Source organism: Atheta coriaria, unplaced genomic scaffold (genome assembly GCF_025399875.1).
Source record: "Atheta coriaria isolate IRGN ID8LTWV9N9 unplaced genomic scaffold, Caltech_Dcor_3.1 hic_scaffold_8_pilon, whole genome shotgun sequence".
NCBI classification, from domain to species: Eukaryota; Metazoa; Arthropoda; class Insecta; order Coleoptera; family Staphylinidae; genus Dalotia; species Dalotia coriaria.
The window spans coordinates 8105344-8122586 of record NW_027045450.1 but is presented as its reverse complement, the minus strand read 5'-3'; the positions used below and the strand labels follow the sequence as shown (position 1 = coordinate 8122586).

Here is a 17243-nt window from a genome sequence, read left to right as displayed (position 1 = left end):
GAGAAAGGAACTTCGGCACACGTTTAACGTAACAAAATTAATAAAATTTATAAAATTAACAAGATTAACGAATTAAAAGTGATTATTTTGATTGTAACTTGACCAAAGGTAGAATATTGATTTTATTTGGTTGTAATAAAAACTGGTTCGGAGTTAATAGCGAATAAAAGTTTTAAAAGCTCATCGATTAATCGATTCGCCGTGGGAACGCGTGCACACAAAGAAAACGACTTTATGCTTCCACATCCCGGCTGAATTCTCAATAAACTTGATTCAAATGATAAAAAATGAATTTTTAAACAAATTTTTTATTTCCACATCCAGGCTGAATTCTCAATAAACTTGATTCAAATGATAAAAAATCATTTTTAGATAAAAATTTCACATGAAAATCTTACTTAAATCGCAATTCTTTTATTTTTAAAGGCTAAAAATTGTATTTCAAGTTCTTTTGACATTTGTTGATTTAAAATAGTTGTATATGATTTATTCGACTGGAAATTAAACAAATTCAGCGTTTAATTGACGGTCGGTGCGCGTCGTTGCGTCGTTAATGCGCAATTAATGCGTTTATAGACCGATTAAAGTCGTCCGCGCTTAATACGCGCACGCTATTTTATTTATAGTTTATGATGGGAGTCTGTATCTCCTGCTTGGAAACAAATCGGCGTTTTTCTCTCGGAAATCCAGCCGACGCAGTAATTTTATAATTCGCGCAAATTTTATTGCGCTCATTTGCACACAACAAATAAATAAATACCAACGCGGCAAGACTCGTGATTGTTGAATGTGAACGAGAAGGTATTAAGTAAGTACCTATGAAGTTTCATCGTTGCCAACGAGATATAATTAAAAGCAGTTTTTGCTACGCCGCGCTCTGGTAATGCACGAGTGTTTTTTTCTTCTTTCGTCTTTCTTCTTCGTCTCCTGTTCGCTTGGATGTTTGAAGTGTATAAGTACACGAGTGCAATGAGAGTCCGAGTGCAAGTGGTGGACAAGCGCATAATTGCATGGGAAACGCTCGCGATCGATAATGAAATATAGAATTCGATTGCCTCCGGCTGCGGCGCACGGCGCGATCGTAAAACGATCGAGTTCATGATATTCACGTATTCCCTTTCGATGCTGGGTGTTACAATGTTGCATTATGGTTAAGGAGTTATATTCATGAATATGTATATTTGGTTGCGGGATTTAAGGGGTTTTTGAGGGTTAAATGTAAGTGAAAGAAGGAGTTGTATTGCTGTGGTGTATATAGGGTTGCAATTGTAAGGGGTTTTACTCTCATGTAATAAATTGATATATAAAACAAAATATAAATAAAAATAGAAGAAATTTGCATATTTTGTCAATGAAATTCAATTAATCTTCTTTTTAATTAAATTTTCCATTATTTCATTTCACATCCCTACTAATATTATAAATGCGAAAGTCCTGATGTTTGTTACACTTTCACGCAAAAACTACTTAACCGATCATCATGAAAATTTGTACACATATTCTTAGTGGTCCCCGAATGGTTATAGGCTACTTTTTATTTAATAAAAAAATTAATTTTTAAATAAAATAAAGAAATTGTTTAGCCAATAATACCTCTGCATCTGGCTATTTGACTACTTTAACGCCATCTAGCATTCCAGCAATGAAGCTCAAACCTAAGTACTATAGTACCATCACACTGTATTATCACACTGTATTACCGACAGCTACGTCAACATCAAATCCAATTGACTACACTATGGAGACTGTACACTATACTTCCATTGACTATACTTTCAGCCATTTTAAACTTCCCGCCATTCTACTTCATTGTTACTTCTTCTGTGACTACAGACGCGTACGGAAGCAACTTCATTATTTTAGATATTCGCGAGCGAAGCCAAGGGTTAAAGCTAGTAACAAATATTGCTCGCATTGTGACCAAGATCACGTCTATGATGAAACAATTTGCGTGAAATTACAGCTTGGGGAATGATTGAAAAACTAATTTTCAAAGCTAATTTCGAGCTATTTTCTTTAATATTTATAAAATATTTTAAAATGAATCTGATAGAGAATTTAATTACCTTTCTAATTCTGTTTAAAAAAATAATTTTTGCTTAATAGTTTCGGAAATACAAGCAATTTTCCAAAACAACTTTTTGTAAATTTTGTGAATTAACATAAAATGAAATTTTTATAACTAAATTTCGCCAGCGAAACCGCGGGTTAAAGCTAGTAGGTATATTATATATTAGTCCAGGAGTCATTTTACTGCGAAGTATATTGGGTTGCAGGACTTCAGGAGTATTTCTAGGTTAAAAGTATATAAAAACTGTTTCATATATAATTAAGTAACATTTCTCTTCAAATATGAATCGAAATAAAACACAATAGTATATTTTTACAACGGAATTTAATTAACTTGAAAATATATTATTCGTCGGAGGAACAATACAGCCGTTTCTCTAAAGAATAATTCATAAAGAAACAATGCCTAAGCTAATATTGACAATAATGTTTTTACACGCTAGCGAAATGTACACGTTATGTTACAAAAAAAAGAAAGAAACAAAACCGAAGGCATTTTCTCAAATATTCATCATCATCGAACAGCGCAAGTAGTTTTACATCAAAAACAAACAAACAAGAGAACAGAAAAAACAGTATCACCAGTCCTTCATTGTACAATAATTACAGTAATCGAAGAAAAACGAAGTCTGCATCAATCGACGATGTTAACATTGCTCTCACAAATGAATACAGCACTTGATGATGGAGCAACACGGACGCACATTGTGTTACATATTACATGAATATGCGCGCGGAGGTAAAAGAAGGAAAAAAAAACCGAAGCCAATTAAACTAATTAATGGATAATTAAGAATGCGAACGGCGCTGGGCGACGCTAATGCGCGTATTAAAAAGCACGAAATAATGGGAAGTCGAAGCATAATGTTTGATGCTTCGCTTCCTCCTTTCTAGCGGTTGAAGTTGGCGTTGTTGTTGGTGAACAGTTACACAAATTGTAATTTCGACGCGAATCGCAATTAAAACGCACCAAAAATAAATCCAGCAAAGAAAAAATAAAAAACAGAAAAAAATCAAATCGTAATCATCATGATATTATATTTAATAGATATAAAAAATAAATAAATTAAATATTTAACAATGAACACATCCATCATCGAGTGTGTGTGTATGTATGTGTAATGAAGGAAAAGTGTTTTTTCGTTAAGCTGCGAGATTTTACACAAAAATATCGTAAAAAGAGAGAAGTCGACGTAATAATTAAGTTAAATGTACAAAAATCACATAATTTCTTCATCATTCGTTCGATTAAGTACTAAAAGTACCTGGAAAATTATCTTTTTTCAACTAAAATATCAAAATTTTTAAATTTTGTGTTTTTTTTTGCAAAAATTAAAAAAACACAAATTTTTTATTTTTTTTGTGTTCTTTTACTAAAATTTCAAAAAAAAACACAATTTTTTATTTTTGTGTTGTGTTTTTTTTGTTTTCAAAAATCAAAATTTTTAAATTTTGTGGTTTTTTTTTTGCAAAAATTAAAAAAAAAAACACAAAATTTTTATTTTTTGTGTTTTTTGCTAAAATTTCACCAAAAAAACACAAAATATTTATGAATTGAAAAAAGATAATTTTAATACACTGTAGAAATTAATCCATCTCCTAGAAAACATTTATTTTTCTATTTAAAAAAAAAATAAATATTTTCTTGACACAGCAGACCAATCTCCACCACACAATGACTTAGTTATACAAATGCAGGAACTTATTTCTTTGTAGAAAAATTATAATACAATTACACAACGCATGATTCCCGAAAATTCAAAAATTTCAGCTGTTGTTGATGTGTGAGAGTTGGTTATGTGCGCAACATGGCGCGCTTCCGGTGACGCCGTGAGCTTTACATATTTATCTTTGGTTAATTTCACCGGCGCCGCATTCTGCTAATCGATTCGCCTCTCTTGACTATCCACACGACACAAACAATAATAATAATAATATAAAATAAAAAAAAACGCCACGACGTGCAAACAAACGCGTAATGAATGAGAGAGGAGCGTCACCATCATCTCCGAGTCATCGGCTTACACAGCTAATATTTACACTATAAACAAAAAGACCGAGCGAATCAATTAAAGCGGCCCGAACCGGTCTCCTCGGTCTCTTCACACTGGGTTTGGCGTCATCGGAAGCACAAATCTCATCTTCACTTCTCTGTGTGTCTATGTCTATATGTGTGTGTGTGTGTGTGTTTTTTTGGCACCGAAAATCGCGCGTTTCACAACACTTGGAACCGGAAAGAGCTGGAGGCATGCACAGTCTTAATATAAATACATTATCTAATAAACATATACAATTTTTCATAATACATATAAATACCGTAAAACACACTCGTGCCACACGTGACACCGGGCGGCGGACGCGATGGTTGGCGTACAGCAAATAAATAGTTAAATGTACAAAGGTCAGTCTTGCAGAGTCGTACGGTGGCCGAATTTACGCTGCCTTAAATATTTTTACACTTCGGCGTTCGTTTCAGTTTCAGTCCGATCCAAATAGGTATTTAAACTACATGTGTGTGTGTAAGTGTTTGAGAGAGAGGTTAGGTTTAGACCTCGGTGGCATAGAGGGCGTCCGCGAGCACGTTCGGACTGTGATGGAAGTGCTCACCGATGACGTACACTCCGCCATTGACGTCTTTCTCTACTGGCCGTTTTAACAGTGAGGAATCACTGCAACTGTAACAAAATAAACAAAAAATCATTTAGTAAATTAATATACAGGGTGTTGTATTAAGATGACTTACCTATTAGCTCCACAAACTGAGGTATTAGACATCACAGATAAACGCTTGACATGATCAAAATCAGGCTCGTGTAACTTCGCCGCAAGCAATGCAGATGACGCTCGCGGTCCCAGCTCAGTATTCAACTGTTTCTGGGACCGTGACCGCTGCAGTGTGTACACCGATCGTCCATCGATGTGCATACTGCTCTTTGGGTATGCATCATCACTGGTTGCGGACATGTTGCACTCATCCGGGGCGCTGAGTACATTCGTGCACTTCCCCCATGAGTTTTTGATCATGTGCGCGTCGGGTGCAATGGTGGTACCACGCTTTGTAAAACTACTATGCGCTGTATTCTGCTCGTTCTGCAGACGCGCTTCTTCATCCTCCTTGGCTTTCTCACGTTTACGACGTTGTTTCAGACATATCAACACCCCGACGGCAATCAGGACCAACATGGGCACAAATGTTGACACTGTCGCTATGACCACCACATGTTCAGTCGACAGCGTCGACTCGGAGGACACACGCGCACTGGGGGCAGCACTAGTCGCCACCTCTTCGCAGGAGCGTCCGTTAAACCCAAGCGGACACTGACATTCAAAACCGTGCAGCCGATTGACGCAGTTACCGCCATTTTGACACGGTTGTGATTCGCACTCGTTGATTTCATTGTCGCATTGTTTACCGGCGAAGCCAGGCGCGCACATACACTGAAAGCCATTGGTAAGACGCTGGCACGTGCCGCCATTAGCGCATGGTTTTGTCACGCAGTAGTCCACGATATCGACGCACAATTGCCCGGCGAAACCCGCCGCGCACGCGCAGCGGAATCCGTTGATTTCATCCACGCACGTGCCGCCATTCGTGCAGGGATTGTCTTTGCAGTCATCGATATTAATCTCGCACTGCGCACCGCTGAACCCCAACGGACATTTACACATGTAACCGTTGATACCGTCCACGCAATTGCCGCCATTTTTGCATGGATTCGGATTGCAGTCGTTCACTTGATGCTCGCAATCGGCGCCACTGTAGCCTGGCTTACATGAACACTGATAACCTTGATTGGTGTCCGTGCATTTTCCGCCATTTTTACAAGGATTATCCAGGCAGGTTTGTGAGGAGTCTTCGCAGAGGAAACCATGGTAACCCACTGCGCAGACGCATGTGTGATAGGATGAATTCGCTGGTCGACTACAGGTACCTCCATTCTGGCACGGGGTTTTGAAGCAGTCATTGACGAGGATCTCACATTCGGTGCCGGTGAAACCCTCGGGGCATTGGCACGTGTAGCTACCTTGCCCGGTGTTGAAACACGTGCCGCCATTCCGGCATGGTTTGTGATTGGTGCAGAAGTTGAGGTCCTGGTTGCAGAAGAGACCACCCCAGCCCTCTTCGCACATGCACTCGTAGCGATTGACGCACGTGCCGTGCACACAGCCGGGATATCGCTGGCATTGGTTGCAGAGCTCACCTTCCCAGCCGGGCTTACAGCTATACGAAAAACAGAAAACAGAAAGACCACATGAGCAAATCTCGAAATTAATGGCTCCCACGTTCACTTGCAAACATTCATATTCAAATCATGTATTTCCGCGGCGCACCGGTGTGTGTGTGTGTGTGTGTGTGAATCTGGGAAACGAGCGGCGCGAGTTGCTCATTGACTTGCCAGGTAAGTACGACACCGGAGTTGAGTACATCTCGCTTGCTCGCGGACCGCGAAACCCGCCAGGTGGGGGCAACACACACGCCCACAGAGATGCGGTTCCCACGCTGCCCGGTGGCATGAATGCAGGTCAAGGAAAGGTTACCTGCGGGTCGCCGGCCCATCAGGTCCCAAGCCGCAAACGCCAAACTAACGCAAACGTGCAGATATCATACATCCCGTGATGCACTTTCGCTCGTACACCGAAAAAACCTTCCAAAATGAAAAAAAAAAAAATCATCGCTTGACCATTCAACACGTACGGACAATAGACCATGGCGCACGTCTCGAGATAATCACCATCTAACTTCTTTAAAATTACAGACCATTCGGGGGGAACTTCTTTGGAAGCATTTAATTTACCGTAATTCGTTAACATCCCAAAGATGGGCACACCATACGCACGGTGGGTAATTACAGGTCGGATTTTGGCTGAAATTGACGCGCGGCACGCACACACCACACCGGAAACGCCAATTTTCTATTTTAACCAAAAATAAAATAAAACATAACCTACCTGCATTCGTAGGGTTGCTTACAATGACCATGCTCAACATCACATCCAGGCAGACAGATTGCTGCAACCAACAAAACACAAACATAAATATCATCATCATAACAATGTCATCATAACCTCAATCTCAATCTCCTCGCAACCAAACAAAACAAAACACGTTTTATAATTAGATATAATATATAATTAATATATAAATAGCGAGCGAGAGATGCAGCCGTGGATAAGCTCGGAATCCAATCGTATAGGTCGGAGTTGAGGTTGACTTGACCACCACCAAGATATACACCAAGCAAAGAGGATGAATGAAGACGCAGCGTGCAATGTGCACGGCGCGTTATCCGATGCGATGTCGATGTCTCACATATTCTCACCACACACATACAGAGGCTTTATATTTGTGTTGGTTGTTGGTCTCAGCCGGCTGGTATGCCTCGGAATCGTGGGAAGACGAGCGTCGTCGCGAGCAAAAGCACGGCGTGCGCGCCGAGCACGTCTTTCGACGCGGTGAACTTCTTTACGATGTTATTTCGTCGTCTTCGTCGCGTCGTTGTCGCGACTTTTTTATTCTCTACTGCGGCATACCGCAGAGCTTTCAATTATTCACTCAAGTCAAAATTCAATCCGCAAATATTGTTTTGTTTTGTATTTGAGGTTATGTGACATGATGTAATTTGACATAACATAACATAACCTAAGTTGTGTTGTAGGTTAGTTTGGTGAAAGTTATTGAAAGACTTACGTTTGGCACAATATTCACCGTCCCAGCCGTCGTGGCAGACGTGATCGCCGCTCGGCGAGCAGGTGTAGTGTCCGAAGCCATCATCACGCGGCCTGCAGAAGGTCTCGCAGCCTTTCCCATAGTAGTTGTCATCGCAGGTAGCGCGATACTCAAAGCGCAACGTTGCGTACTTGGCGCGCTGCTCGTAATGCGTCCAGTTTTTGCCGATCGTCAACGAGCTGCTTCTAGTCATACGTGATATCAGCACTGCAACAAGAAAACACACATCTAGATCTAACCCAATTATATACGGGGACCAGTATGAAATGAAAATATGGAAATATTTTTAAACATCCCAAGAATAAAACAAGAAACAAGAGCAGAACGACGGTGTTCTCTGCACCTGCGGTTGGTTTTATCCGCGGCAGCTGTATCCGGTATAACACCTTTACACCACTATTCCTTTTAATTTCTTCCCAGGCTCTCGAGCATCGAGAAATTAGAGCGCGTCAAGCGGTGTCCTTGACAGAGGTCAACCCTCCGCGCAGAATGACAGAGATTGTATGCATAGCGTCTGCTCAAAGGTATGTAACCAAACTAACACATGTGTGAGTGTGGTGGCAGCGGAAGCAGATAATACCATACGCGATGAGATGACTGCGAGTATAAAATATAAGGGGAGAGACCTTCTTAAAGGACTTCCGGGCTAATGGTCTATATCACGGCACGCACACCATACGACCGACGCGCAGCGCCATGTGTTAATTTATACGATCATCAAGCACCAAGAAGCAAACACAAAAAATAATTAATTTTAGGTGAGAACTAGCGCAGAGAGCAGCCATTTGCATTTTACTCATCTTGGTCATAACCTTCAAAGCATTGTTTTCAGCATGAATCATAACGTGTGAAGATGTCTCATTAGCAATACGTGAGTATATTTTTACTTCCTTTATACTCGTATAATACAAGATGGCTGCGTGTTTATTAGTTAATTATTAATAGCTGAGGTTGAAGAGAATATCATATCGTAAACAGATTTTTCGTGTTTGTTGAATTTCGCGTTCGCACGTGGTGCGTAACGACAAACGAACACCAGGCGTTTGATCACGATGCACACGTGTACATCACCAAGGAGATAAGATAAAGAATAATGTCGTTGTACTCGTATGATTCCACGAAACGCAGTCATACTTAAAAGATGATATTTTATTGAATTTTGAATTATATCGATGTATAGGGGTATAAAAGTTAGGTTAGTCTAACTTGGGGTTCGTTGCGTGTGCGGAGGACGGTTAGACGTTAAACTATAGCGCACCTGGCGTTGTGCCCCTTGTTTCGACCCTGGGGCTTTGTGAGTGGCAGCATTGTAATGTATAAAAATCAGCTTTGCGAGTTACGAGAGGGGAAAAACGTGCATATTTCACATTTCACGTTTTATTTTCTTGTTGGTTTACAAACAAGATATAAACGTAATGAAATGTTGAAGTCATTACGATAATGATGCGTATTGACATGTAATACATACGGAAATGACATCATAAGTAAGGTTATGTTGTATTTTAAAGAAAGTTGTGGATTTAAACGCAGCTGCTTGCAAAAATATACCTGAAATATTCTTGGAAGAAAATTTTAAAGAAATTTTCACTTTAGCTTTGTGACACTATTTCTATTATGTGAATAGAACATTCGGACAGCTGTTCGGACGCATCCATCTTTACGTAACATGACGCATTCAATGTGAAATCCAACATAAAGGGCGCTAACTTTTTGTTAAGTTAGCGCATGGAATGCGAGAGGTATTTATACAGTGCAATATGTGTCTAAATATAATATGAAAGTTTTTATGTTATAACAAACACTCACCTTCTGTTGATGAACTATTTCCATGCCACGCTTCGACGATCAACGAAAATGTGTTCTAAAAAACAAAGCAAGTAACGCACAATTAATACCACCTTTCGAAATATAAAGAAATAACATTTGTGTAATAGAACATAACATAACATAACATAACTAAAAATAAAATAAAAATTGTGGTTATGTTATTTTCTCTCTGTGTGTGTGTGTGGAAATTATTAAATCGCCGGCGCGTTTTAATTAAGCCCGGGTCGTTCGTCTAAGCGCGCATAAAACCCAAGTAAGTGAGCACTTAGTTATGAGGCAAAACGCGTCGTCCCAACATGTCTTACTCACGCGAAGCGGAGAAGAAGAAGCGAGAGGCGCCGAGGACTTCCACCGGCACCACACCGGCAAACAATAATAAAACCGGTCGAGTGCGCGCCGCGCGAGTACCTCACCTCTTCGTGGTCGTCGTCGTCGCATCGTGTGCTGGTGTGTGCTTCTTGTTACTGCGCTCGAAATTGTGGGAAAATAACATTTCGAAACCGCCTTCATTTTTTCTTCTCTTCTCTTCTCCACGCTTTATTATTTTATTTTTCCAATTCCGCGCAGCAACAAAACACTAAAATTTATCCACTACAGATGAAATTAATTTCGTTTATTAATTATTAATTTTATTGCAAACATATTTACATAATACTAATGAGTTACGCTTTCGAATTTCATGCGCATAATGTAAAAATTACTCATACGCACCATTGCACCCCGAAAATACATAACCAACATAACCTATCTTTTGTTTTCTTAGGTTATAATGACTTAAGTCTATTAACTTCTAAATAATCGCATCCAGCGCATCATAAAAACATCCGTTCTGCATGATTGAGTAATAAACTGATCGAATATCTCTGATACTTGTTTACCAGTGTTATTAATTAATGGAATTTCGTCTTGATCTTTTTCCCACGGCTCTTACGCGTACGCCACGCTACCGGCTCACGTGCAGCCGCGCGCAATCTCGTCCTCCTCATACAAATGAGAGCCGAAGCCGGTCGACATACCTGTGTGTGCTTTTTATTCACACACGACAAGATGGAGGCATGGTGAACTCGCCAAACGGAAACGACACGCACGTGTGTGTATGTAGTGTGTATATTATTTGATCTATTGAAAGAAGAAGAAGAAGAAGACTTACCGGCCATGTGAATGGAAACGGAAAGCGTATGGGAGACGCGAAGCCATCCTCCGGGGTGTTGGTGATGACATCTCCGAAGGTGCACGGGGACTTGGTGTCGATGTGCGTTTGGTATTCTTTCAGGCATACCCGGAAACGCGGTGAACAGCGTTCCAGACATGGGGCTTGCGGGTCTACAGAGTCGAAAGGTGCACCGGAACAACAGTTGCCGTTGTCGTCTTTGCCTGCGTTATTATCGAAGGATAACAAACGCAATTCAAAAACTCCCGATGAAAAAACCTGTAAAAATTTATTTTTTTTGTAAAAAAATTTCCAAAAATTTTCAAAAAAAAAAATTTTTTTTGAGATGGATCTTACCTGATGAGACAAAGTCAGAAGAACAAAGAATGCAAAAAGTATCCAAGACATGATGATGATATGCTGGTATCTGGCTGGTCTGAGGAACAAAGTTGTTTCGCGCTGTTACCTCAGCGTCGCACCGCGTAGAGCCATAAGCCACCAGCCTCAGAGGATGCTATTCATCCAAAACACTGCACAAGCAAGAAAAATACACTCTCTCGCTGATTTTTCAAATCAAAAAATCAAACAACACACAAAATCTTGCACAAAAGTCGTTGAGTTGCGATGCACAGCAAAATAATCCTCTATGTGTGTATATATGCAAAACAAAACACTCTCACAGTCTATGTATTATACGATATGATACGAAACGAATACAACGCGTGTGTAATATGCTCGTTTTGCGCACGACGCGTCCAACGACGTCGACGGTCGGTTACAGACTGAAGAAGAAGCGCGACGCACACCACCGGTCGCGGTCTTCCTACTACTACTACTACACTCACAACAGCGCGCGCGCAAGCGACGTCGGATCCGGTAAGTGCACAACTGCAGACAACAGACGACGCAAAGGGGAGGGGGGTGAGTGTGAGTTTGATTTTGCGAAAAAGCGATGCGTTCACGTCGGCGTGCTACCCTCGAATGGGCGACACCCGGGCCCCGAGGGCGTTGATATAAGCTCGTGAGGACACCAGCTGCCAGCTGCGCCTTGCTACGGGGTTGTGAACGTATACCAATATACCCCGTGAGTTGGAAATATTATTCGAACCCTTTTTAGCGAATATACTGGTACCCTCTACAGTGACACCCGCTTGGCAAGTGCTACTTACCAAGGGTTACACACTGAATTTATTTCTGGTGAGTAGAAGACACATAACCTTGATAAACTTGACACAGAATTTTACTCACAACTAATTTTAGCGTTTGCGGTGGTATTTGGACAGGTTTCAAATGAAATAACACAAAATGCAAGTCATTACAGCGTGTTTTACATGTTTAACCTCACTTTTTGTGTTTTATTGTTGGTTGTAGATGTCATGCAGCTGGCGACTATAGGCAACCCTCGTTTCACACCTAATGCGCTTTGTTTTGCGGAACGTGCCTTGCATTGACGAGCGCTGCTTTCGCCGGCCGATGGAGATTGTATAATTATCGGCTTTCATCGCGTTCGACATTTCGACAATATGTTTTTCGGGGTGGGTGAGGCTATACACAACGTGTGTTTATGAATGTGTCTGCGAATAACATTTCCACATTTCGCGCTGATGCAATCGGAATTAATTTAATCCACCGCGGCGTACGCGTGCCCACGAAATTTATTCGATTAGTCATCCCGATGCTGCGCCTAATCACTTGATAAGTTAATGGTATTGTTGTGCGATTGGGCAAGCGGGAATATATTGAAATATCGAGACGCGCAGAAATGTTGCGCACGCCTCCCTTTTGTGTTTGACGAGACACAACACTTTCATTTGTTGAATATATTTCAACGACACCTACATGTTTTGGATTCATACAAGAGTAAGTAAAAGTTATATATTACATATTGGGTAATTTTGGAGGTTAGGAGAATGTCAAAAGTGAGTAAAAATGGTTGAAATTGAGAAAAATTGGAGGAAAGTTGATTTTTGAGGTTATGTCAATGAAAAACTAGGGTTAACATTGATTTAAGTCAATATTTTGTTATAAAAACTTGGAAATATTGAATTAGGTGCTTAAAATTGTGTTTTGAACACGTAAATTTAAACAAAATTAAATTTTGAGGTTATTTCAATGTCAAAACTTGATAAAAACTGATTTTAATTCATTATTTGCTCTAGAAACGTAGAAATATTGATTTAAATGCACAAAAACGTCTTTTAAACACGCAAAATTAACAAAAAGCTGATTTTTTAGGTTATTTCAATGGTAAAACTTAGAAAAATTAGCTTTTAAACAATAAAAATTAATAATAACCTCAAAATATCAATTCAAATGTTTAAAATAGCATTTTACACACGTAAATTTCCACAAAATACAATTTTGAGGTTATGTCAACGTCTAAACATCAAAACACTGCTTTCATTTGACAATTTTTCGAGGAAAACACAAAAATATTGATTTTTTTAAATAAATTTTCTATTTTTTAGGTTATACCAATATAAAAACACAACCAAAAAAAATTTCCCCTATTAGTAACACAAAACCACACCTAAAACACCTAAAACACCAAATTACATCTTTAAAACTCAGTTAATCACCAAACATGTAACCAATCCACCCCAACATGTTCTTCAATGTGAACCTACGCAATATAGAATCAAGTATCCGTATTTTTAGTCATTTCCTAATCATCCGTACTGTTTACGCGTTTGCCCGTAAAACGTGCATGAACGCAAACATTTGAGGTCGTCGCCAACCCGCAACGATAACAACCTAACCTCAATATTACGCTTCTAAACTCTCAACTCTCAACTTTTACTTCTATGAGAATATACTCGTAGCATATATTGAGTCGTGTGTTTTATTATTGGGCTGCGCAGGCCTTAATGAAGTGACTCGATTCGGATCGAGACTGCGCGTTATAAAAAACACATGCGGCGGCGGCGTAGACGCGTATTTTTAGCCCCGACTTAAATATAGCGGACGGGGCGCAGAAGTAGCGTAACGGACATGACACACACACATATATAATACTCTCTGGAATGAAAATGGGAGTTTAACCCCTTTTTCCGTTTGGATATTGGAACGTAATTTTAAATTAATTTTAATTGGATGACATTTGTGGTTAATACAGGAGTAAAAGTATGGGTAATATATCAACCTCATTGGAAGTTAATTAAAATTTTATTTTGCGAATTTTTCTGCACACATTTTGTGAAACCTGGTGTTGTGCGGCTGTCTGTGATTGTGTGGTGGTGCGTGCCGTATGCCATCTTGGCGATTACCTCTGAATGGGCTCCCTTATGTTGTTCCGGCGCGCGGGCCGAAGGTGCTATCGTTTTCTTTCAAGTAGTGCGTTTTGTGAAAGGCGCACATTCAAAAATTTATGGTCCACGCTCCTCTACACATCCCAGCGACCATCTGTCATCTTCGAGGTTAGAATAGACGAGAATCTGGCGTGGCTCGTGCCGCGGGTGCGTTTCTTAAGACTTTTTTCGCAGCGTGTGCCATGCGTCAACTTGGCGCACATCTGCTAGGCTTAAGTTGATGCCCGAAATGATGAATAGATGTTTGTGACATGGTTTTGGGGTGACCTTCAATTGACCATCGAATAAAAAATGTTAAATTACACGTGAAAAAACAAAAATTGAGTTTTTAGACATTTTCTTCAAAATTTTCGTGTTTTGCGGTTTGTTATTGAAGGTATTATTTAGATTTTTGTTGAAATATATTTAGGGGACACCTTGTAATGTGTTTTTGGTATTTTTGCATTTTTCATAAAAATTACTAATGTTTTCTTATAAAAACATGAAAATATTGAATTAAGTGCGTAAAATTGTGTTTTAAACACGTAAAATTAAACAAAATTGAGTTTTGAGGTTATATCAATGTCAAAACTTAGTAAAAACTGCTTTTATCCAAAGATTTCCTATGAAAACTATGAAATATTGAGTTAAAAGTGTGAAAAAGTCTTTTATTAATGAAAAATTAACAAAAATTGACGAATTTTTAGGTTATATCAATGATAAAACGTCAAAAACAACTTTTATTGGAACATAACCTCTAAAAACATAAAAATATTAAATTTTTGGTTATATTCCTATGAAAGCTCAACCAAAAAACATAAAATTTAACCTAAAAACACCAAAAAACAAATTTTTACAATTTTTCTTAAATTTTTCACTTTTTACCCTCTGTTATCAAAAGTACCTATTACTTACACTTATACCGAAATATATTTAGGGGCACCCTATAACGTTTTTTTTCGTTTCTCTTTTTCTGCTCGTGCACTTTTCGCGCCTAATCCGCAATACAGGTATTTCCGCTTATTACCGGACGCGACCCCAACGCGCATCATTCTCCACCTCGACCCTCGTGTTAGGTATTATGTGTGTGTGCGAATGCAAATGCAAATGCGAAATAATGCCCATTCGCGCGGGAACAAGTACGCATTGTCGACGATGACGTTTTTATGGGGTTCGATAATAGCGTAATGGATTATATTTGGATAGCGCACACCGCGCAGCCGAGGAAATCGTCTTAGGCCGGGGCACGCACAATGGAGATGGCGATGCGCGCAGAATGCATTCGCGCTGAGTATTATATTAAACTTTGATTTATCGACAATGACGTAAGTGAAAAATTCAATTTTTATCGCAAAGCTGGGTTTAACGCGTTACGTTGCAGAAATTGTAAATTCTGTGAGGAAAAGTGCTGAAGTCGTATGAAATTATATTTTGAGTGACTTTATCTTTCTCAAAACGGTTTTAGGTGACTTTATTTTATTATATTTTAGGTGCAAATAGTTTTATGCTTTTATTGTTTTTAGTTTTATTGGAAATCAAGTTTAAAAATTTTAGAAAAAATTGTGTTTTAGTTTTCAAATTGCTGCCATTTTAAAACTAATAGAGATAGAACTATTAATTTTTGTTTATAATAATTCAAATTTAATGTTCTATAAATTAGTGAAAATTTCAGGTTTTTAAAATTTTTGGTTTTTAAGTAATTTTTATTTTTTTGAGAAAAATCACATTTTTTCATTATTATCTTCAAAAATTATTTTCAAAGTGTCGCCACCTATAGTCAAATATTAGCACAATATTAGTTTTAATACATAATATACTCTATTTAATTCTCTATAATTTGACGAAAGAATCAACTTTCTATCATTTATAGTTTTTCCACAAATCAACTTTAAAGTTTCAGTAAAATTACTACACAAATAAAACTTTGGAGTGCTGCCATCTTGTAACCGATAGTCCTAAACCTCCATACTTAACACACATTAATCACAATTTAATGTACAATAACCCTACACTACTTTCATCTTTTTATATCTTTTACTTCTTCCCCAATTAAAATTTTCCTCTCAAAAATCACAATTTGGCCATCACCCAAACGTGTAATCAGATATATTCCACACCGTATGTTCCTCTACTCATACACTCCACACTCTTCTCCATTATAAAGCAGTAAGTATGCATATGTCGCTTCTTTAGAAATGTGTTTAGGCTATTATGATTTTTTGAAAGCTCAAAAAAGCATCAACCAAAGCTGCCGGAGATGCTGCATGGGCTTTTGGCGCCCATCAGCTCCACTGCATTTTTATTCACTCCACCAAAGAAGTACGCGTATGCGTAAGTTAACGCAGAAGTCGAAGGTAGAAGAGAAACATAGTAGAAGGTAAAAACATGTGCTCGGACGTAGTGGTGGCGTGCAGTTTGCCGCGCAGCTGTTCCCCATGGCCCCGAGGAGACCATCCACGCCACCAAACATCAAACATACGAAAAACATTTTTTCGGTTTCTCATTCTCCAATGCATGAAAAAAAACACACGTCTATTAAGATTTAAATTCAACAACAACAACTGCTCGCAATCTGCCCACAACACAACACGTGACTGCAAAATATTAAAAAATAAAAAAAAAAAAAAAAAACAAAAAAATTGCATGTTGATTTTATTCTTATTCTCAATCTCATCAAAATAATATAATATGATGTGATTTATTCCGGGTTGTTAAAGTTGATTTATTTGTTTTGGTTTTGGTCTTGTATTGATCATACAACATTAAATCCAAGATTGAAGTCATGCAAATTGTATGACATCACGACATCATATTAAATCACTAAATCAATAAAATTAAATATTTCCGAAATGTGAAGAAGAAATAATAAAAAAAATCTCAATCACTTTTCACACATCCGGTCCCCAATACATCCGCCATGATATAAAACACCTTGCGCTTGAAAAAACCACGGCAGCACGGCAGGTACGCGAACAATCGTCTCATTCTTTCTTCTTTCTTTCAACACAACACACAGTGTTGTGTTTTTTTTCTTCAGCTGCACACTTAAACGCCGTTTCCGGTTCCGAATTGTTATCTTTTCAATAGCGATGGGGAAATCTGAAGCAGTGCCCTTCGTTGCTTTGCCCCTTTGGTTAAAAGAGTGAAAACATTCAAATTTTATTCAATCCGTTTTTTGGGA

At 38.8% G+C, this 17243-nt stretch overlaps 1 protein-coding gene across 1 annotated transcript; it reads right to left on the bottom strand.

Annotated features, from left to right (window-relative positions):
• Positions 1-3083: 3083 nt before the first annotated feature.
• On the bottom strand, positions 3084-11585 carry Delta (neurogenic locus protein delta). The gene is made up of 7 exons (XM_065309814.1): positions 11133-11585; positions 10776-11054; positions 9605-9659; positions 7760-8005; positions 7021-7081; positions 4814-6292; positions 3084-4745 (listed from the first exon to the last, which is right to left on the bottom strand). Exons 1-7 carry the CDS (start codon positions 11181-11183, stop codon positions 4616-4618), a joined length of 2301 nt encoding a protein of 766 aa, XP_065165886.1. The 5' UTR covers positions 11184-11585; the 3' UTR covers positions 3084-4615.
• Positions 11586-17243: the final 5658 nt, after the last annotated feature.

Bases quoted from the DNA above. Each gene is read 5' to 3' on its own strand.
- Delta (XM_065309814.1), bottom strand. From the start codon at position 11,183: ATGTCTTGGATACTTTTTGCATTCTTTGTTCTTCTGACTTTGTCTCAT. The intron at 9,660-10,775 runs GTAAGTCTTCTT...TTTGTTTTTTAG, and splicing joins CGTTTCCATTCACATGGCCG to AACACATTTTCGTTGATCGT. The intron at 6,293-7,020 runs GTAGGTTATGTT...TTTTTCGTATAG, and splicing joins AAGCAACCCTACGAATGCAG to CTGTAAGCCCGGCTGGGAAG.